This window comes from Artemia franciscana, chromosome 6, assembly GCF_032884065.1.
Source record: "Artemia franciscana chromosome 6, ASM3288406v1, whole genome shotgun sequence".
Taxonomy (NCBI): Eukaryota; Metazoa; Arthropoda; class Branchiopoda; order Anostraca; family Artemiidae; genus Artemia; species Artemia franciscana.
The window spans coordinates 19851465-19875476 of record NC_088868.1 but is presented as its reverse complement, the minus strand read 5'-3'; the positions used below and the strand labels follow the sequence as shown (position 1 = coordinate 19875476).

General features: G+C 36.6%; 1 protein-coding gene across 2 annotated transcripts in view; it reads left to right on the top strand.

Annotated features, from left to right (window-relative positions):
• Positions 1-24012, top strand: part of LOC136028159 (E3 ubiquitin-protein ligase rififylin-like) — a 46230-nt gene that overhangs the window by 5025 nt on the left and 17193 nt on the right. The window contains exons 2-5 of one of the 2 annotated variants that reach the window (XM_065705839.1): positions 5472-5799; positions 14035-14227; positions 17860-17985; positions 21839-22083. In XM_065705839.1, the coding sequence (XP_065561911.1) occupies positions 14035-14227; positions 17860-17985; positions 21839-22083 (564 nt within the window). In that variant the 5' untranslated portion in view covers positions 5472-5799. The remainder of the gene's footprint in view (positions 1-5471; positions 5800-14034; positions 14228-17859; positions 17986-21838; positions 22084-24012) is intronic. The other variant, XM_065705838.1, reaches the window with a different exon arrangement.

Genomic DNA, 24012 nt, shown 5'->3' with positions numbered 1-24012 from the left:
CTTCGTGTCGTGTAAGAAAAAATGCAGGTTGTGGCAGCACATCGATCAAATATTCTAAGTGAAAACGTATTTTCAGCCCCCGTGTATTGCTTGGAAATGTATTGTAACCAAATGTGGAACTCAGCCACACTGACCTCTAAGATTGATTATAACAACACAGATTACAATCAGCAAGGTTAAGTGATTAAACTGAAAGTGGAAAATTCAACCAGACTACAGGCTGGCCTTCCTCAGCGAGAAACTTTCTTATTTAAGTAAACAATACGTCTGTGAAAGTAATTTTCATTGTAATGCTGAGGGTTGTAACCAAAATCTCGGTTTTCCTTCAGCAGAAATCTTTCAGATCAAATATATTTACAAAAAGAAAAAACATAACAAAACAAAAATATTACAACACTCAAGGTAACAAGGGGAACTGCCGAGGTTTTATCTTTGCAAAATCGTCAACAAGCTGGTCATAGTCCAAATTTTTTAGTAAATCATTCTCTACAAATATCAAAAGGAGGTGACTGAGATGATCATCTCCTGTTGTAGACTGCTGGTAGTTTTTCACTATTTCTAGGCTAGAAAACAAACGCTGTGACAATTTTGTCACAGGAAGTGTGACAGCAATACGAAGTACTTTAATTACCTCTGAGTAAGCCACTGGTAATGCCTGAAGATTGTCAACAATGTCTAGGAAGTTTTCCAGTTTTTTCTCCTCATCAAGCAAGAAACGCTTGGCAATACCAGCTTGAAATTTGAGAAGAATGTCGTCTATATCCAGCTCGCCGTAAAGAGCAGAGAAACGCTTGAGCAACTCTGTGTCCATAAACGTGGTCGAGCTTCGATCCAAGGCTTCGAGTGTGCTCAGCACTGGCAAGTTATCTGTGAACCTTCTTTCAAATTCGGCTAGTAGATGGTCGAAAGTCTTGAAGTACTCTCGCTTCATTTCATCTGCCAAAGTTGTAGTATGATTACCAGATTCGATGAAGTTCTTTCCTAGTGTCGAAGCTGTCACAAATTGTTTCAGAAGCTTGGTGATCTTTTGAGTTCTTCAAGGTCGTCCTTTCTGACCAACAGAGGAGAGTCTTCTGTGGCCTAAATCAGGGTGTGCGATCGGGAAATAACCAAGTCGACAGCCTGGAGCTGCTGAGACAGCGAGCTCGTCACTCACGTAATTGCTTCTATGTAGTGCAATTGGAAGATAACAAGGAACGATTCCATCTTCTTCTGGAGCCCAGCTGCCTCTGCCCGTGCTTTGCCGTCAGCTCCCTCGCTTGCAGCAGACAGTACAACTAAAATGCATTCATATTGGAGTCTAACCTTCAATATACATCAATACCAGTAAGACCATCGTGTGGCAGCACTTCTTTCCAGCTCCAGAACTGGCAGTTCTGCAGCTTTCTGGGCCTCAACAAAAAACTTATGCCGAGTATTGCTGTTGGAAATGATTGTGTATAGAGTCTGGACCAGTGAGAAAAAAGAACCAACAGTGCCGACAGATTCAATGCAGCTCGCAATGACCAAATTTAGCTTATGTGCAAAGCAATGAATGTAGATTGCCTGTGGCGATTTCGCTATCAAACGAGCTTGAACACCAGAGAACCGTCCGCTTCTTACGCTTTCTCCGTTGTAGAACTGTGCGACATAGTAGTTCCAATCAAGTCCAATTCTTGTCACTGTGTCATGAATGAAATTTGCTAGACTTTCAGCATCCTGGCTCTTCATGTGATAGCATCCGATTGGTCTTTCTTTTACTTTTCCTTCTTCGAAGTAACTAAGAAGAATGGCGAGCTGCTCTTTCTTCAAGTTACCTTTCGTTTCGTAGACCAGAACGGCAAAGTATTTTGTGCTTTTCGATTCTTGCACAATCGTGCACTGAAGCCTGGAACCGATCACCGAAATAAGATCGTTCTGGTATTCATAGGATTTGTAGTGACCGTACCGTCTCTGCAGCTTGTTGAAGATCGTAGGAAAGTACTCTGCAAGAAGATTGCACGTCGCGACGAAATTTTTCGTGTTCGTCGAGTATTCTGTTTTGTCGTGTCCCCTAAAGGCAGTGCCGAGTCGCCTCAATAGAGTTGTTACTTTTAATAAGGCTTCTACGTGCTCTCTGTTCTCCTTGATTTCCTTGTTTCTGAATGTCATTAAAACAGACGCAATTGGCTGCATCTCCTCGGCTTGTATGGCTTTGAACTTTGTCCATGAAACTGCACTGTCTTTGTGGCGGTCACTTCTAGTATACTGTTTGTTAACGTTAGAGATGTCTTTCCATCTTTTCACGCCGACTTCTATGAAAGGTCTAGACCCTTACCTCTGCTCAGGAAGAGTAGACGTGCCGCCAAAGTATCTGCAGCAGAAATAGTAAACAGAACCATCCTGGACGGAGTACTCCAGCCACGGATGCTTTTCATGATATGAAGCATTGAATGACCGTTTCGGCTTGCCCTTTGCTGTCACTTGCACCAGGTATTGTACTAATTTCTTGGACAGAATGGATTATGTTGGACATAATGGATTATTATGGCTGGCAAAGGGCCCTTTGTGGTGGAAGCTTGGGCCCCCCTGGAAAATCTGGGGTGGGCACGTGCCCACCCCTGCCCCCCCTAAATGGCGCCTCTGGTGTCAGGTGTACTCTGCTGCTGTGCTGCCTATTCACTGAAAAATGATTTCAAAACAACACAGGAATTCTTTGGCCACTTATAAACTTTCAGATGTCTCCCAAGAATGATAGCTGAGAATTTGGTATCACCTCTCTCTTTCATTACTTTTGGCTCATCAGCTGTATTTTGTTCAGTGCTTCCACTATTCCCAAATTTTTGGAGATTTTCCCACAAATCTTGCAAAAACAGAGCAGCAAAAACACCAAAGCTTTAAATCTGGCCCTGGGTGAAAACAAAATGTCACCTGATAAATTAATCCATCATTTCTGTTTGCTCTTTGATGACTTTGTGGCTATTGAAATAATTTTCATTTTTATGCTTATGTTTATAAGATAATCTTATTTTTATACATTTCAAAAAACCGAAATTCTAATTTTTTTAAAATTTGATGATTAACATGTTAATATATTTTAGACATTTAATTTCATGCAAAGTAAGCAAGAAAATATGCACTCTTCTAGATAAAAATGAACTGTACACTAAGAAATAATTTCTACAGTTTTCATTCCATGTCAATTTCCTTGCTATTCCAGAAGTAACTGTTTTTTGTTTTTTTTTAAATTAAGATTTTCAAGGTTTTCAAAACCTAAGCCAAATTTCCATATCTCTCATAAATTTTTGTGAAATAGTTCTGTATAAGCTGACTTTGAAACATAGAAGTTTCGATTATTTTTTATGGGCCACTTGATTCCAACACAACTTTTCGCAATCTTTATCCACATAATTCAATTCTGACTCCTGGATCATAATTACCTTCCTGGTACCATTAAATTTGATCATGCAAAGGATATTCCAAAAATATACCAAATTTCTATCAAAAAGGTAATTCCAACCATTTCTACAACTGTGAAGGGGTTGTACTTGTGGACTTTTAAAAGATTGAAGAACTATAACAGGAGTGAATAAGGTAAAAGTTTTAAGGAAATGGGAGCAGAATTAGCTAAAAAGTATTGAGGAGAGTTTTATTGTGGAATCCTCTTCCATGACTCAACAGATTACTTTTTATATGCTAAAAAAGAAGGGTTGACAGACTTTTTCGGGAATTACTGCCACATTTACCTTATAGCTGAGACCTAGTCCCATCTGAATTTTTTTTTATACCCCGGGTTTTCTACTTGAAAAATAGTGCTTAGTGCCATGTGGCACTTGCAGATGGGAAAATTTGTAAAAAGGATGTAGATATGAGCAATAGCTTTTAAATGAGTCATTAAACATCTGTCTATGATATTATGGTAACCCACCAGCCCTGGTAGACAAAGAAAAAAAAAGAAGAAAAGGAGGTACATCAGTGCCACCCATGCAAAGGAGTGATTGTCCTTGTTGTTGAAGGTGGAGGACTGTGTATGGTCTCCTGTGTATGGTTTCCGACCATGCTGATTCCAATAGTACACTTTTTATTACAATCTGGCAGCATTTTTGAGGGGTTTAAGGCTCTTTTTGGCTCTTTTGTGTATGGTTTCCGACCATGCTGATTCCAATAGTACACTTTTTTTATTACAATCTGGCACCATTTTTGAGGGGTTTAAGGCTCTTTTTTGAAATCCCCATAAACTCGTTTTTTCAATAAACTTTTACTTTTAAAATTAACCAAAATCATTGTTACATTTCTGGATCAGTGTCAGATATCAATTTCTCTCATTAAGCATTTTTTTTCAAAAAGTGTTTCAACTTTTGGCTACTATGGGCTGTTGTTCACCTTTTACTATATTGCAGCTACTACTGCAAGCATGATGGTTCTTTCAGATGGTGAAATTTGTAAATAGAATGTAGATATAAGCAATAGCTTTTATATAAGCCATTAAACATCTCTCCATAATGTTCTGGTAGCCCACTAGCCCCATCACTTGTGAAATGGCACCGAAAGTGTTGTTTTCTGTGCCATATGGCACTTAGAGATAGCAAAATTAAAAAAAAGCACTTGATTTGAGCAATAGCCTTTAAATGAGCCATTAAACATCTCTCTATAATGTTCTGGTAAATCACTAGCCCTGGTAGAAAAAAAGGAGACATCAGTGCTACCCATTTAAAAAAAGAGTGATTTTCCTTGTTGTTCAAGGTGGAGAACTGTAATTCTCCTATATATGGTTTTTGACTGTACTGATTCCAGTGGTGCATTTTTCATTATGATCTGACGCCATTTTCGAGGGATTTCAGGCATTTTGCAACGAAATTTTACTTTTAAGATTAACCAAAATAATAGTCACCATTCTTAAATCAGTGTCAGATGACAATTTTTTTATCAGGCAGATTTTTAAAACGCACTTTTCAACTTTTCATTGCAATGGGCTGTGGTTTGCTATTTACTAGGTTGCAACAACTGCTGCGACCACAATGCTTGAGCTTATAGCTCGTGTGCTGCCATTTCGTTTTATTTTTGTAGGGGGGGGGGAGTGCAAGTTGTAAATGTTGCCTTATTTTCACTAAACATCAACTTCTGTTGGTTTTGTTACTGAATTCTTTTTTATTATACAACCAGAAGTTGTATGTAGGTTAAGGAGGGGGGGGAGTTGGGGGGTAGTAGCTTGAACAGAGGTTCAATCAGTTTTTCTACCACGTGCATTTACTTAAATCTCTCATGTTCCCCAGTTTAGGGCCATATCTGACCAAAGCTAAACAAATACCTCAAGACTTTGTCTTGTTGCTTTAATGCTGACTATTTCTTACAGTTTCTGTAGCTTGATTATTATACATCACTAAACAAGGTATTTTGTTTCAGTTGTCACCACTGTGGTGGAGACATGATCTGGGCTGGTGAAACTGTAGGCAATATTCCTTTCATGCATATTAGAATACGTAAATAGAAAGATGAAAATATTGTATTTACAGAAATTGGGGCGAGTACCTGCCACAAAGACAGTATGGTATCAGGGCAAAACTTTAATAAAGTCATGCATGGGTCTGTTCTTTTGGTCACTAGTCAGTGCGCAAGCCAGAGAAAAGCAGTGGTCACAGAAAATAGAAAGCATATTTGACTACTAATGCTAGCAACCAAGTTTCTAGCAAAGCAGGGTTTGGCAGTCTGTGGTGATGGTGAGAGTTTTAACTCAATCCTCTTGTCTCAGAACTCAGTTCCCAGTCCTTAGGGAAATTCCCTTGAGCCACTTGAGTTGAAGGGAGTAATGGATCCTCAGCTTCAAGAGAGATTGGAACATAGGTATAGCCATTATAGTTCACCAAAATTATAAAATCAGATTATTGAAAGGATTGCCTTTTCAATCTGAAAGCACATTACTGTGTAAATCAGCCCTTTTTGGCCTTTTCCCTTTTCTTGCTGATGAGTCCAAAGACAAAAAAAAAGCAACAAAATTTTGTCACACACTCAATAATTTCCAATGGTTTGGTATGGGAAAACAACTTGTTTTCCAAAACAAGTTTTCCGACTTGACCATCTAGGGGGAGTGGAAGGATGGTTAATTCAGAAAAACTAGAAAAATGAGGGATTTTTAACTTACGAACGGGTTATCGGATCTTATTGAAATTAGAAATTTAGAAGGAGCCCGTGTCTTAGAGCTCTTATTTTAAATCCTGACCGGATCCGGTGACATTGGGGGGAGTTGGAGGGAAACCGGAAATCTTGGAAAACATTTGGAGTGGAGAGATCGTAATAAAACTTAGTGGAAAGAAACTTTTGGCTCTTGGCTCTTCCGACCTCGTCACAAGTGCCATATGAGCTCTCGGCTCTTGTTTTTATTGTATTCAGGTGGGTGATGCACAAGAATGTTAATATAATAATTGTAACCATTGTAATTTTCATTTAGAACCCTTAAAATGCTCCAGACTTTGGTGTGACTTGTTTTGACTTGTGTTGTAGAACTAAGGAATAAAACACCATTCAATTAATGATTTAATACTTTGTCAGTATTTGACTGTCATCCATTTTTAGTGGATGATTTCTTTTTTAAGATCAGTCAATAAACTTTTGATTTAACTTCAAAAGAAAACCTGCTTTTCCTTCTTCTTTGCTCTAAGCCTGGACATTGCCAATTGATTATTTGTATGTTTATTGATAGAGTATGATATTGTAATAGGTTGAAGTTTTTGGTTGGAATAGTTTAATCTAGCATAGCGCTGGGATTGCTTTTGCTCAGAGTTTAATACCATATTAGCAGGGGAAAGGGGGTGGGGATTTCAATTGCCAATCTGTAATAACAACTAAATTCCTAATTCATTTGGTAACAGTTGAATATGAATACATAAAAACAAAATAAAAAAAAACGACTGTAAGTCCAATGAATAAAAAAACTCTGGATGTAATTACCTTAATTCGCACTTCGGAACAAAATAAGGTCTAATGTTAGATCGTTTTGGCTCTGTTGTTGAGATGGCAGTTAAAACAATTTACACAAAATATACTATTTATGAGACACAAATGATGGGTAGCTCCAGTTGTATCTTTAAGGTTTGGAGTTCCATTCTTTGTCGAGTCTCCTTTTAAAAACTTTTGCTGATGTTGAAGACACTGTCTCCTCGCTTAAACAATTCCAATCATTGATGACCTTTTGGCTAAAAAAGTCTTGTCTAATTCCACTGTCAACTCTGGGCTTATGACGCTTCTTAGAATGACCTTGTGTTTGTCTTTTGTTGGTCACTGGTTAAAGAGCTTATTTTGGGGTTGACTGACAAGTTTATATGTGAGTAGCATGTCACTGCTTGCGTCAGAAGGTCAAAGATGGGAGTTTTCGGTCAGGCAGCCTTTCCCTATATGGTTTATGCACTTGGTCACCCTCCTTTGTACACCTTCAATCAACTATATATCACCTTTGTAAAAAGGACCAGCAAGGCAGGTTCCAAAGTTAAGAACTGGTCTCACAATCACTTTGTATAGCTTCAAGAAGATTCCATGTATTAATTGTCTATTAAGTGTTCTTTTAACAAGTCCAAGGGTAGAATTTACTGTGGAAACAGTTTGTGTAGAGTTTTCATCAAACTTCAGAAGATTGTCTAAAGTGACTCCCAGGTTTTTGCCACTGGTGCCAGTTTAGAGAGGAATGGGGATAATATCTGGTTATCATTCATAGTATATTGCTGCAGAGGATTATTGTGACCAAACTGGATGGTGACGCATTTTGATATGTTGAAAGAGAGAAGCCACCTATCTGCCCTTGCCTGAATGTGGTCAAGGTCAGATTGTATTGATGATTTATCTGGTACACCAAATAGTTTTGAGTCATCAGCATAAAGGGTTAGGTGGTAATAAAGTAACAACTTTGTTATTAGTCCAAGACAGGACATTTTTAACTGTTACTAGTTATTGCTATCCAAGAAACTAAATGATTAATTTGTTTAATACCAAGTTTCATTGCATCTTCCTGCCCCCCCCCAAAAAAAAGTCCTAGATATAGCCCCAGGTTATACATCAAGTTTACTAATTATGTTAGTTTGTATTCTTTTTTTTGTATTTATTTCTCACCAGCAATAGGCTCATAATGCAAGTTGGGAAAAACAGCAAATAAAATCAGCAAACCTAGTGTTTCGCCTATAGTTATATACATGTATTCAGTGGCGTTAATTCACGAAAACTGGGGGCTGGAATGTATATTTTCAAAATCCAGGAGGGTAATTGTGTGTGTTTTTCAATGAATATATCAAAAAAAGAGAAATTTTCGCAAAATCTGAGGGGGGGGGCTCATGCATTCCTCCCCAAGCGACGCCACATCAGGTATTGAGATGAAGGGGGGGGGGGGGCTGGGACATAATTGAACTTAAAGCAACTATGAATTGAATAAAGTTTTTATGATAAGAATGATATAACAATGCTGATGTTATTGCTACTAGCTTAGAAGAGAAAAATTGTTTGCCAAATTCTCAGAAATATACTAATTGAATGACGAGTTTGAAAAAAAATCTTGGAAAACGAAAATGAAAATAGCCTACCAGGTAAGCCTTTCTCTAAAGATATTTTTAGAAAAACTAGCAAAAGAATTTGCTGGCTGTAAAGAATATTAGCAGCCATGCATTCTCCGCTGTTTATTACTGCTTAGGTAAGTTATCATTTTTCGAGAATATTACATTGAATCCTCTATCAGCTGTTTTGGCTTATTTATCCTTAGAATTTTTGTTAGCTTGCAGAACTTCAATTGTTAGTAAAATTGCTTGGTAACAAATTTTAATAGAATGGCAGCAAAAACAACTCTCTCTTAGCCACTGTTTTCCTCAAGTGAGGACCGATCCATCCCCCCCCCCCTCGTCAGGACATTTCCTCTTTATAGATTCAGAAAATTTATGTGTATGGTACATAAAGCCTTGCGAAATGGACCTACAGCGCAAAATTAGGTCTAGAAATGTGTTACCAGCCTCATATCTTCACTCCTCTGCTTTTAAGGTCTGAAAGATTATAAGCTTTGAAGCTAAAAGGTTTTTGTCTAGTTCATTCAATAAATTGAATAAAAAAACATCATAACGAATTTTATTTGGGCAGTTTCATTAAACTTAGCTGAGGTTCAGGATGCAAAGGCCCATTGCTTCCACATTCCACAAAAAGCTGTATTTTGTATGTGGTATTTTGAGAATGGACTTGCCTATGTCTTTTTTCCTCACTATAGAAGAGCCTTCCTTGGTAGTGTTTAGTTGTCCACTGTTGTTTTCCCCTGATTCTCAGAACTCCACCCGCGAGCTTCAAACTATCTTAGACAGGCAAGGCAACAGTCGTCCCTCAAAAGAGGAGGGGGGAATACCCGCCAATCATCAGCCATCAATGGTCAGCAGCACTTGATCCTCAGAACCAATATTAGAAACAGAGCTTGTTTCTCTGATCCTAGTTTGCTACTCAAGGAATGTTTTCTTTTGTCACAGTTAGCATTTTAGATGTCCGGGGGTACTAACTCCTGGGCAAGATGTTGGCAGCCATTATTGCTTTAGTCCATCTAATCATGGTAGTGTATTCTACTAAGTATAGTACTTCATGGTCAGACACTTGGCAGGATAGCCAGAGGCTGGATGGTGAACAAAATTGCAGCAGTAGGTTCTATTTGTGCATACAACTCTCATGTGCACAAAAAGAAGGTTTTTATCACTACCCTCTAAAAATACATAGCCCCCCCCCCACAAAAACAGCAAACCTAAAATTTTATATCTATATTTATTAGCCAACTGAATTCCTTGTAAATTAATTTTTCAATTCATTTGAAAAGCATGGATTTAAGAAGAAGAAAACACAGACAAAGATAAGGCTCTGTGATAAATAAGCTGTCAATTTTTTTTTTTACATCAGGAGTTTTTTCCTAGAAATTCGGAGAACTTTTTTATTCAATTTTTTTTTCTAAATACTTATTGATTGGCCACAAGATGGTTATTATCTAGAATTTTTTCCTGTCAATTTTTGACTGGATTGAGTACTGATTGCTGACTACATATTGCTGATAACAGGTTAGGCCTACTAGTTTTTAATACCTAAAAATAGAAAAAAAACTGTTCAGAATTTTGACCAAAAATAGGAAAGATAAATTCCTTTTTATGGCAGTTGGTATTTACCAAGTGACATATAGCGATCGCAATATCTGTCTTTCGGTCCCGGTTTTGCTAGTTCGGGCACTTCCAGATAAGCTAGGACGATGAAAGTTGGCAGGCATATCACGGACCAGACCAGATTAAATTAGAAATAGTCTCTTTCCCGATTCGACCATCTGACAGGGGGGGGGGGGGAGCGCGCGAACGAGATAGTTGAGAAGAATTATATTTGACGATAAAATAAATAATTGTTGTTCTTAAGTGTAGCTTGCCGATCTAGTGGTATGATTCTCGCTTAGGGCGCGAGAGGTCTCAGGTTGGAATCCCGGACCACCCCAATTTTTACATGAATAAGATCCGAAACTAGATACGTGATCAGTATAGCGGTCACTGAAAGTTGGCAGGCTTATCAGGGACCGGTCCAGATTAAATTCGAAATAGTCGCTTCCCTGATTCGACCATCGGGGGGTCGAGGGATTGTTAATTTGGAAAAATTAGAAAAAAGGAGGTATTTTCAACTTACAAACGGGTGATCAGATATTAGTGAAATTTGATATTTAGAAGGACCTTATGTCTCAGAGCTCTTATTTTAAGTCCCAACCGGACATTGGGGGGAGTTGGAGGGGGAACCGGAAATCTTGGAAAACACTTAGAGAGATCGGGATGAAACTTGATGGGAAGAATAAGCACAAGTCCTAGATGCGTGATTGACATAACTGGACCGGATCCGCTTTGTTGGGAGGGGGAAATTTCCAGTGCTTTAGCGAGTTCGGAGCTCCAGGACGTGCTAGGACGATGAAAATTGGTAGTCGTGTCAGGGACCTGCATAAATTGACTTGATAACAGTCGTTTCCCCGATTCGACCATCTGGAGGGAGGCTGTATGGATGGAAATCGTGAAAGATGAGGTATGTTTATCTCACAAATGGGTGATCAGATCTTAATGAAACTTTATATATAGAATGATGTCATCTCTCAGATGCTCCATTTTCAATTCGGATTGGATCCGGGGACATTGGAGGGTGGGGGAAACGAAAATCTTGGAAACCGCAAATCTTGGAAAACGCTTAGAGTGGAGAGATCTGGATGAAACTTGATGGGAAGAATAAGCACAAGTTCTAGATGCGTTATTAACATAACCGGGCTAGATCCGATCTCTTTGGGGGAGTTGGGGGGGATTTCTAGTGCTTTGGTGAGTTCGAGAATAAGCTCAAGTTCTAGATGCGCGATTGACATAACCGGAACGGATCCGATCTCTCGTCACAAGTGTCATATGAGCTCTTAGCTCTTGTTTTCAATAGAACTCAAGTGGAACTATCCTCTTTTGAGGGCAGCAGTATCAAACTTATTCGTGGTAATTTCTCTTTGATTTAGGTTTTATTGTATTGTGCATTGTAATTTCTCTTAGTTCCTGGTTTCCTTTATTTATTCCTGATCGTTTCTGTTCATGGCAAATTTTATGTTTCAAATTCACTGTTTACTTTTTGAGTGAAAGCTTTGTTTTATTCTAATTACCATTTATTTTACACTGACACATGATATTGTATCGAAAATACCTTTCCATAACGTAGTTTTTGGCAGAACTACGCCTCAGTGAATTTTTGTTATCTTGGAAAGCGGCTGAACTGGATGAATGAGACTTTTTGAAATGGATTTACAGCACAAGGTATTTTCAAGCTCAAATACCTCAACCCCTTCCCTACTTATGCGATGCTAAACATATAATTGTCTCTAGACATGTATAGGACTGTCTACTTTGGAGAAAAGAAAAATCGAGTTTGGCTTAGACTCTGCTTCTCTGATACCGTTGAGTAAATAAGTGCTTCTCAGATATAACTGCATCATAGGCACATGTGCAACCACTATGTACGACAACTGAAATTGGTTGTGTGGTGGCATTGGTAGATGAAACAGTTGGATTAGGGACACCAGTGGAAATGAATTTCAGACAAATTACTGTAAGAACTTGGCAAGAGTTTGAAAGGAACCTTTAAATATTCGAATATGTTTGTTGAAAGTGAAAGAGTTGAAATGCAAAATGTAAATCCAAGCTGTCTACTGTGAAATGGAAAACAGTTGAATATATAGTTTTCATCTTGAAAAGCTTACCTAAAAATTTTGAAAAAGGAAAATGTAGTTGTTTATTGTTTGCCAGGAACACAGAGATGACCTTTCAATGATTTCAATACCAGGAAAGACTCAAATCTCAAAATTCATTTGCCTCAAGAGTATTTAAATTATTTTCACTTTGTTTGATTTTGTTTCGTTGTGGAGTAATTGCTAAATCTGTTTCAAGTGCTGTTAAAATAAAACTGGTTTAATTTGTTGAAATTGTTGGGTTTGAAAATATTGCTTATGTCTTATATTAGAGGCTGTAGTACTGGATGGTTCGTAATTCTTTCTCATATTTCTTTTGTTTGACTTGTTATATGACTTTGATGAAACATTAAGTAAATATATGCATGGGAAGTAATTGTTTATCTTAGATCGTGGGAAAGTAGTCATCAGCATTTCAGCTAGATTTTATGCCAAATTTGACTTTTGTTGAAAGTAGAGATCCATTTTGTGGAACTTTTGCTTTAGATGAATTAAAATAGATTCCTAGAAATTAAAACTGGTTTTATATTTTCCATGAGATTTTTTTTTAATCTTTGCTATTTTTTATCCATCTTTTTTGTTTTTTTCTTTTGCTTCAATTGATGCAACTATGGATATAGAGCTGCCACAAAGACATTAAAACCAATTGAAGGTCCCCATTAATCCCTGCAATTGGGTCTAGTTATCGTAAGTTCCTTTTTTCCTTTGGTTAAAAGGCTGATTTCATGGAGGCTGCTAAAAGCTGTGATAAATTTTCTAATGAAAATTTTGTTACTCCTTTGCTGACTTCAAAAGCAAAAAAACTTCAAGCTTATTAAAAAAAATGTAAGCTATTAAAAAAATGACTGTTTTTATTCACATGAAACTCTAGTAGATGAGGTAAACTCTGTTTCTACATGTTTTGTTTTTAGTGCAAAGAATGATGCCGCTTTCGTCACATAACAATTACAGTCGGGAGGTAATGATTTTTCATTTTATTCACAAATTAAGTTCAACATCAAATATGTTGTAATACTTACTGAAGTGCATCAAGCCTGAAAATGCAGCTTCACATGATGACAAAAACTAGAAGCCATTGACAAAAGCCGTTAAAAATTGCATCGCCCTTTCACTTACACTTAGACATTTCTTTGGCAGCAAACGTGAAATTAATTTATGGTATAGTTTCAAGCGTTTTGTTCAGATTGGTATTGCATGAAATTTCAATCAAATTATCAACTATTTGTTCACTGAGATTAAACATTCCTTCCTATGTCGAATTTGCCCGAAAAGGATCTTTAAACTACATATTATTTGAAGGAATATTTGGTAAGCTGTCTATAAAACTATTTTGAAGATTTAAAATATGCCCTTGAGTTGAAAACTGTGATTTCTCCTCCAGAGTCCATGATCTCCTCCATCACGGTTCGATCATGGTTCACTAAAATTGATGTCTGAAAAAATTCTATGTTTCGTTTTGAAAATCACCTTTTTATGGCGTGGAGTATTTTTTTTCAATTATTACTGCCTGGATGGCTCCAAAGGATAGTGCAAAGTATTGAAGTGCATAAAATAGATGATGGGCTTTTAAATTTGTAACGATTTTTTAAAGCATAAACACACAACCTTGGATCAGCTGCATTCTTTTGTTTATACTTATTAATATGAATTTAATCCGATTAAAATTACTGACATCTACAGCCATAAACCCTGTACCTTCAAAAAGAGAGCATTTACCACAAGAACAAAATGTATTGCACCAAAGAAGAAGTTAAATTCAGCTCAAGCTAACCAGCTACCAAGATTTTTTTTCTTTACTTTTATTGCAATCTAAAGTCACCTTTATTTGGTTGGATTTTCTGTTTCAGATGGCATGCCCACCATGTCAAAGGTATTTTTGTGCTGGTTGTACAACAAAGAGTCGCTTCAATACAGACGTCTGTCGCAGCTGTAGAGTCCTCTTGTCACATCCTTTAGACATAAGTGATGTTAAACGTCTTAAAATCAAGGACTTGCAACATTTTCTCAATCTTCGAGGGATATCACATGAAAATATTATAGGTATCTATATATGAATCTATACGTTAACTTAATTTTATTCCTTATGGCCTAGTATGCATGCAAATGGCCTCCCTATATAAATATTTTTCAAAATGTTTGTTGCAACATAGTGATCATGGTTTGAACAGTGACTGCAACTTAGCAAACAAAATGCCACACCTCATAGTAACTGAAATCAAAAAGCGTTTTTTCTTAGAAACTGTGTGGTGAAAACATTTTCTAATGGACGTTCATTCAGAAATAGTGCGCAGAGAATAATAATAATAATACATTTTGAAAATTTCAAAGAAGGGCCTGCTACCTTCAAAAGTGACATCAAATCGAAGTAAAAATTGCATCATTAGAATTTGTATTGTCAATGAAATTGCAAGATATACAGTTCCCCATCATGAAAAACAAGGAAAACACATTTTTGTATAAGTAGCACTGATGTTTTTTTTCCCAGGGGTGATTGTGTAAAACCAATTATTCTAAAATTTGAGAGAGGGCTCTTTTGAATATAAATTGCAGTATCTAGTGGCCTTCATAAGTAACAAAAGAGATTACTCCGCAGCAAAGTGCAGTTTTCCAACATTATGTGCCACAAAACGTAGTTTTTGCTCAAAGAAAGCCAAAATACGCGGGAATGCAGATTTTAAAGTAACCAATCAGTAGGTTATGGTTTGATACCCATGACTGGAGATTTACGGTTAACTATCTTGAAAATCGAGGAAAATCATATTTAATATGGGCAGTATAATTGTTGTATCTCCTCTTTTCCTATTTTTTTTCCCTCTAGGGGTAAAACACTTAATCCAAAGTCCTAGATAATCATGAATTCCATTTGAATAGAATCAATAATTCTAGTGTTTTTTGTTGCGTTTTTTTCAACTCACGAAAAAGGTCTTGTCTTACCTATATTGGCTAATTTCTGCCTCAAAACGACAATTTCGATCAAAAATGGCCACAATGCCAGTAAGGGAATTCTGAAATCACCAGCTGATTAATAACTACTTAAAAGCTCAACATAGAATCCTCATTAATAGTTTGTTGAATTCGCTACTTGATGCTATTCTTAAACAATATGATAATTTTCATTGCAAAGCTCAACAGATAAATGAGAAAGAAATTGTTATTACTTATCATTAATAGTTAATTGTTATCATTAATTGTTGTTATATTATTACTTATCATTAATAATTAAATAGCATTACTTACTCAAAATAAATCTCTTTGTAGGTGCCTAGTGTATACAAGTTGCTTTCCGGAGAAACTTTTTTAAAGATTTGAAATCTTTTGAGCTTCATGAATGATGCTTTCGGAGAGTTACAGAAATTTGTGTTTGAACTAATTCCAGAAAGTTCAGTTCACATGGCCCTACTAATTTTTAAACAAATTGGAAATAAGTTTGTCATTGTTTAAATGTTTTTTTTCTCTTTTACTGTTTTTATAAACTATGCTTGTTCTTACCACTAAGACAAATTTCCATCCTAGATGTGTAGTTTGTTTGCATGGCTCTGCTAATTTATATAAAATAAGAGCAAAAAGTTTGTTTGTGTTTAAATGTTTTTTTCTCTTTTCTGCTGATTTTATAAACTATGCTTTTTTGCCACTATGACAAATTTTCATCCTAGAAGTTTATTTTTTTCACTTGGCTCTACTAATTTTTTTAAAAGATAGAAACAAGTTTGCAATTGTTTAAATGTTTTTTCTCTCTTTTGCTGTTTTTATAAGCTATGCTTGTTTTTGCCACTACAAGAAATTTCCATCCTAAAAGTGTGAGGTCTTTTAAATCCAGTTAAAGAAAGGAAAGAGCCGCAAAATCTCTTGAGCATTCATTGGGGATTAGACATTAGGAGACATCCCTCAATGTTTGGAATCCCTGAGAAAAAGGGGATTTATTTTAAAAATTAAATCAAGTAGTGCGGGTATCAAGCCATGTCTAATTGTAGAAAAATCCAAGACAGATTGTCCGAGTGAGTGAGAGGCAAATCTGGCATAAGCCCTTTTTCGGATTGTATAAAATTGATGTCAGTTCATTTATTGATATAAAAGTCTATCTATCATCCTTCCATGCGTTATCCCTAGGACAGAACTAAGGTAGATAGTCAAAGAACCAAGGGATAAAAGACTGGATTTATTTTGGGTTGACGCGTGATGGACAATGTCCACTGGCCTTGTATGCAAAATCTAGGACTGAATTTGCTTGGAACCAAAGGAGAACAAGTGAAACCTAAGCCTAATAGGGTTGACCGCTTATAGTCTAAAGGTGGAATGCCGTGTCATAGGATTGACACATGACCAACAAGTCCTCTGGACTCGCAGCCAAACGGTGAAACCTATATTTTTCCAAGTGTTTTTTTTTAAATGGCACGGGTAAACGGCAAGAGTAAGTTTGACTCTCTTATTTGACAAGTTTTTGTTTGCTAGCTTTTAGAAAGGCACGCCCGCCTAGAGCCTCGGGCAGGTTGACCAAGAATTTAAAATTGACGTAGGACTGTTAGATTGCCTGGAATGAAAGGTAAACAAGGCACCCCTCCCTATGGTCTTGGGCAAGTTTACCAAGAATTTAGAATTGACACAGGACCGTTAATCTGCGTGGAATTACAGGCAAAAAAGCTTGTAAAGCTCTCAAAATTATAAAGTTTTTAGGACAGTACCACATTTTTGTCAGTGTTGCAACGTTGAAACGTGAAAATGAATAAGCGAAACTGATCAGCTAAATTTTGTGACGCTTTTCATTTATAAGAATTCAAACGTTAACGTTTATATTAAACGTTAACTTCTTAAGCTGTTTGATGCCATATTTTTTAGCTTTTTTTTTTTTTACTGAAGATTCCTCTACGTTTTTTTTTTAATTTTGACACTCGCTGCAAAACTATGTAACTGCACATAGATGTCTCTTTCTTTAAAATTAAATTCTCAGTGTATCCTAATTTTCAAGATGTATATGACTGCGCAAGTTTCCAATTAACCCATTAAAACTATCAAATTTTATTTCCATTGTCCTTGGTACTTTAAAAATCTACGCCTTCTAGAAAAAGATGAATCTTTATTAGGTTACGGAAAAGGGGGATTTTGACCTGTTTTCGTCCATCTTAAGGGTCTGATATTTTTTCTTGATATTATCTATTGTTTTACTCATGAATCGTCACCTACGAATGGGAGTAGTGGCTTCAAGCTCATAATCAAGATTATTTATTCAATTTCGACATGGTTACATTTGTATATTTCTCACAGCAGCAATCACAGCTCAGATACCAATATAGTTAGGAAAACTCCTATCTTGCCCATGAGAAGCTTTTGGTACAGAGCTCTGAACTTAGCGCCTCCTCCAAGCCCGCGCTCCGACGCAGTGATCGTACTACAACACCATAGGCGGGAACGCAATTTTGTTTTGTTGTATAGTTTTGCATATAGATGAATAGTTTTGTTGAATACGCTCCAGTTTCCTGTCTCCAGCCGCAAGTATCGCTACTGTGCACTGTGTCCCAAAAATAAATCAAGTTTTTCATAACTATTGGTATCTAAGCTGTGGCAGCAATCGTATCACTCGTGACAGAGACGCAGATACACGTATCTTATTCTATATAATCTTTGCTTAGTGTTTTTGTGATTTTCTAAAATGTGTGTATCCGCTACTTTACTTTCAGAGAAAGAGGATTTGGTGAGACTTGTTATGGTTACGATTCAAGGACAGATTTTCAGTTACGATTCGAATCAAGACAGCAGTAACAGTGGCTTTAGCAATCCTAACTATGATCTCTTAGTGGAAAATGGTTCGTAGTATTATTTATAAGATTTATAAAATAGATGAGCACGTAACGAGAATTGACAGCGCTGGGAGGATATTTTAAAGGAAAGTAGACATTCGAGTGCGTGGTTTTCTCTTCGTGCTTTTTCGCGTCGTAATGGTTACTTTTCTGACTGATTATATACTCCCATTATGTAATCTATTATAAACAACAACAAAAAAGAATACCGCCATTCATTAGTTAAAACGATCTGGGTAATTAAGCATAATGACATTCGCCAGCTTTGATCCAATGTAAACAATAATATAGAACATTAGCTATTCAGAAACAATCTCACATCACTTTTTTTCGCTTATCCTGCTTTTTGGGATTTCCATGGTGGTGCTCATAATGTCAAAGATACATTATAGTCACAGTAGTAGAAAACCTCTAATTACGCTTGATTATAGTACCAATAATATGTTCGATTTGTAATTTGTTGAAAAAAGCAATTTTAAAATTTCAAGTGTAATCTTTACGATTGATTAATTAGTATCCTCCACAGAAAAGTTTCCACCCGACAATTCCCCCTGGACAACTACCCTCTCTCCCTGCATACAATTATCCCCCTCGAACATACTCTCACGTTTAAAATTTGCCTGCCAAAGAGAAAGTAAGACAAAACATAAAGTATACGGTTATGTCCGTCTCAAAGATATTATATGGTTATGTCCATCTCAGAGATTTTATTGGTTCTGACTTAGAGTTTGACTCCATGCTACTTAAATTTAATTAAAAAAAAATTTGCTCATTAAAGTTACTTCAGACAGGGAATACCCGCGACGTACGCCTAGTGAACAGTACGTTGTTGTGAACAGGGTTTCATGATTTTTTGAAAATTTTATTAACTTATTGCTTGGTTATTTCGAATAAGAAGTTCTGTCCGTTTTAAAATTTGCTTGGTTCTGACCTGGAGTTCGAATCCGTGCTATCTAAATCAAATAAATAAATAAAAACCAAAAAGTGCCTTAAAGCTACATCAGACAGGAAAACCTTCTGATTTACGTCTGGTGGAAGCGTTGTCGATCACAAAGGGGTCAACTTGTATCATGTATTGTAGATGTTGGTGCTGACGAAGCCCACGGGGAGTAATTACTCGTGCTTCTTATTCCGTGATAACTTAACCCCAAGAAAGACAAAAAAAACTTAACCTTAAGAGACTTAAAGATAACTTAAAGAAACTTAAAGATTACGTAACCCCGAAAAGGAATTAAAAGAAGTAAAATGTAAAAGTAAATACTGAAGAATATTCTTCACCACATAAGCCTACATTTTGGAATAGAGCTAGAATATCTAAAATCCTTTTTTTTTATTCTTTTTCGTTAACATACTTTCCCTGTGAGAGCTCAGTCTTGCTTGTAAAGGAATAATCTGTAGGGGTGAATTTTCAGTCGGGGGGGGGGGGGGGAGAATACACCTAGAACCGATCAGTTAGAATGAAAATTTGAGGCCTAATTTTTTAAGTTGAGAAGATTGAAACTTTTAACAGTAGACTTCGCTATCTATATGGGGAATAATGGCAAAAGAAACGAAAGCATAGTATTAGCAAACAAGACTTGGAAACAAATTATATTGGTAATTGATTTTAAACCAATATCTTGTTATTTCGATTTTCCACTTACGTGGGACAAGTGCGAAAATAAAATCGGCGAATAAATGATTCATAAACTTTTGCTTTTTTATCAACGGGTTTGACTAGGGAAGAGGGGGATCTCGGACATAAAACTTACTCTTGTCTAAACAATCGTGTTAACTGTATTAATATAACATATTGTATTAATATAATAATCGTATTAACTTTAAGAAGCATGCTCTTTGAGCTGTAAAGTAAAAAGCTTATTTAACTTTTAGAATCATTCAGAGAATACTTTGATCATAAGGACATTGTTTTCAATCTTCTATTCCATAAATTCTGATTTTAACCATTGTTTCAGCGAAATTTCTGCCGCTGGATAGAGTATTTTTATAAATAATGAATGTAAAAATAGAAAAGTTGAAAGAAAAGAATATCGTTCATGAGGAAGAATGCTTGTCAGATTTAATTTTTGAATATGTTGCAACCAATCTTCAAATATAATATCCACCTAGCCGTTTTGCAAGGTGCCCTTCCAGTATGGGGTACCCATTCTACGTTGGCGCAAAAATTACAAATATCTAACCAGAATACTCTTTCCCCCTCTATAATTCTGTTGTATACTCTATACTCCCTGTTCTCATTTTACTCGCTCGTACCCCAAATAACCCAAATGAAACCTCGCTTCAGTACTGTCATTTTTAATGTTGTTTCAGTCGTTTAAGAAAATTGATGCATTTAAACTGATGATTTAAGAATAAAAGTGTGAGTAACTTACAATTCAAAATATCTCCGTTTATTCTGGCACATCGTGACGCATTAATAATCAGATCAGTCATCTTTTTAATGACATCCTAAATATGCCAGTGAGTTAAGAACCAGGGCCTTCTCTATTACTAGGCAACGTCATTTTTATCTGATGTTGTGTTAGTTGAATTATGTATTTTTATGGAATCATCAGTCGCCTTTTCAGGGAGTACTTTTCTAAGGGGAGTATAGTGTCTCACAAATTGTTTCTTCGAGTACTCAAAGTGGGATGTTCTCTCTTATAGATAGTCTTCGTTTCTTTGCGTTTGCCTGGTTGCTCAGAAAAGGGCAGTACTAGTCGAGATGGTTCATCCAGAGGCGGGGCAGTGTGTGTGCCTCCGGCAAGCAAATATTGGCGTCACATCAAGTTTGCCAACTTAAATGCTGTACTGGTGTCGGTGGGGGCTACAGCTCAGAATTTTAGGTGCTTAGGAAAGACCTAATGAAAGACTTGTCGAAAAGATTCTCTATCTGAATTGTATAGTACTTTCGAACGAAGTATTATGCTCAGTTTTCTTACATAAGAGAGCTGAACCCGATCGTGGTTTTACCCATAAGAGATGTTTGTTGTTTGGTGATTGAGACTTTGTTTGTCAACTCTGTTGATAAAACTGACTTTTAAGATGAAGTCAGAATGTCGACGTAAGACGACATCGTACCTTTTTTTTTTATCTTAGATGCATTTCAAATCACCACATAGGCTTCTGACCGCGTTTCTACCTCCAGAATATCTATTTGTAGAGAAAGGAAAGCCAGAATCGGGTCTCCGTGGTTATGGACAGTTGCAGGGACCGCGCTAATATCAGCCGCATCGTACAAAGGACTTACTACTCTATCCCTTATATTCCTTGATGTTAACTAGGGAAGGCTTTTATCAATGACATTTTTTGCAGAAAAATAAAATCAAAATAGTTTACAATAGCAGTCAAACCTTTGATGTATCTCCTATGTCAAATAGACCGTTGAAATTATCTGTAATTTAAATCGCTCCACCACCAATTTACTTCTTCATGCGTGTGTCCCTGCATGTTTCCAAAGAGGGTGGTATATCATCCACTCAGTTTTCATCCAACATTTTCACGATGATGGAATCCTGCCTCACTCTCTACTTTTCTCTTGAATCTTCAGTTTCCTTTAAATCTTTTCGTATAACCGTTTCCCATACTACTTGCATATGACGTGTTTTTGGTTTGGACCTAGTTGGGCGGCCAAAGAGAACAATCTTTGGTAACCTATCATCCTTCATTTGTAAAACGTGACCTAGCACTCTAAAATTGTCTTTTATTTTATTACATAATTTTATTATAGCTCTGGCAAGTAGGACCGAACCGCATTTTCGTAAATGAAAAATCTTTATGAACCTCTAATCTAAATCTTATGTCTAAATGGTTAATTTGTATCAACACTTCACAGCCTTAAAATTAATTTTATAAGTAATCTTTTATGAATTATATCAAGACTTGACGCAGTTTAACTCCAATCCTGGTACCTCATCCAACCCGTCAACTCCAGATCTCCCTGTGGAAGAAGAGGACATTGTTGTTTCAAGTGATGAATCAGATATTGAAACCTTTGAAGAATACCCTTGTCCTGAGTTGACTCGAAGGGGAAACCAGCCTCCTCATTTTACATCCGTTCATACTGATGGTCCAGAAAATCTTAGTGACAATGTCAGACTCAGCGATGGTGCACCTTCAGATCGTGTAAGTTTTTTTTCTTCATCTTTGTTTTTATGATATGTTATTCTTAAGATCGTACTTAGGATAGAAAAGCTTGCTGGTAAATTAATTAGCTCACAATAGCTACTAAATGCTGGCTGCGTAATTAGCAACGATGAAACAAGGAGGAAAACGCAAAAGATAAATAAAACAGGAGAGCATAAATACTACTACTATTACTAACAACTCACCGCAGCACCAGGCCGTCTGAGGCCAACATAGCTATGCATGCTCCTCCTTTATCCCAATTTATTCAAAGCTTCCCTCTTTACACCCTCCTAAGAAGTGCCCATTTCCTTTAAATCTTTCTTTATGACATCCTCGCACCCCAGACGAGGACGACCTGGTTTCCGTTTAGTCTTAAACAATCTTTGGCAATCTGTCATCCTTCATCCGCAGAACGTGCCCTGACCTTCTCAACCTTTCTTTCATTATAGCCCTAGAAAGCGGGATTGAACCACACTTTTCGTACAGACTGCTATTTGAAATACGATCAGTCAGCCGGGTACCCAGAACAATCCATAGGCAATTTCTCTGGAAAACATCTAGTAAATCTTCATCCGCTTTTAGGAGCGCCCATGCTTCAGAGTCATATTTGACCACTATCATCACTGTACTTTCCAATATTCTAATCTTGGTTGCCAAAATTATCTTCTTATTCTTCCAAACTTTTTAATTGTGAAAAAACACCCTGAACCTTGGCTATTGTACTTTTAACATCCTCACTTTTCCCACCTTCTTTACTAATAATACTACCAAGGTAAGTGAAGCTGCCCACCTGATCAATCTTTTTGTTACTCAACGTCACCTTTTCATCTTCACTTTTTCCTAGCCTTAGTGTCTTAGTCTGCTTAACATTAAGTTTCAAATCTATTCTAGCACCCTGAACTCCAAAACCTCTTCATTTCATTTGAAGTTCATTCATTTTGCCCACACTTTCATCTAGGATGCTTAAATTATCAGCATAATCTAAGTCAATGAGAGTTTTTCCTCCCCATTTGATTCCGTGGTCTTCCATTGCCTATCCTGTGCTTCTTAAGATAGCGTGCATTAAATTGATCCATATAAAGGGGGATACGATCCATTTAAACGGGGATTTGTATTTTTAGGGTCTTGGTCTTGTCAAAGCTTTTTTCGATTATAATCCGTCGCAAGGACTTGAGTAAGAACCAGTTAATATGGCTATCAAGTATGACAAGACCAATCCAAGCGGTTAGGCTAAATGACATTGAAAACAATCTGAAGTAATGATGATAAGTGAAATGAAGAACAAAAAAATTTTCTATTCGAATACTTGCGAAAACGACATTTACAACGAGTCAAAAACAAAAGTGAAGAACTAAGAAATATGCGCTTAAAAGATAAGTGGTAGGGAAAATACAACGAGCAAACTGGATCATCAAATGAGACAAGATCAAAAGGGTGACCTGGGAAATGTAAAGGCAGGGGTGAAAATGAACAACACAGACTATCAAATGTGACAAGACCAATCCGAGCAGCTAAATAAAAAGCAGTTAAAAAAATGTCTGAAGTAATGGTAAACAAAAATGAAGAACATGAAATATGTGGTTGAAAATCTTGCAAAAACGGCCATTACAACTAGTCAAAAACGAAATTGAAGAACAAAGAAATATGCGGTTAAAAGATAAACGTGAATGAGAATTACAACGAGGATCAAAACGAATCAAAAACGAAAATTGAGGACAAAAACAATATCTAGTTAGGAAATATGCGAGAACAAAGAAATATGCGGTTAGAAAATAAGTGGCGGGGAGAATCACAAGTCACTGTGAGAATCAGGAAGTGTCAAAATGAAATCGAAGAACAAAGAATTTGGTGGTTAGCAGACAATTGTGAAAGTGAGTATCAGAACGTGTTAAAAATGAAACAGGAAAAACAAAGAAGTGTGCCGTT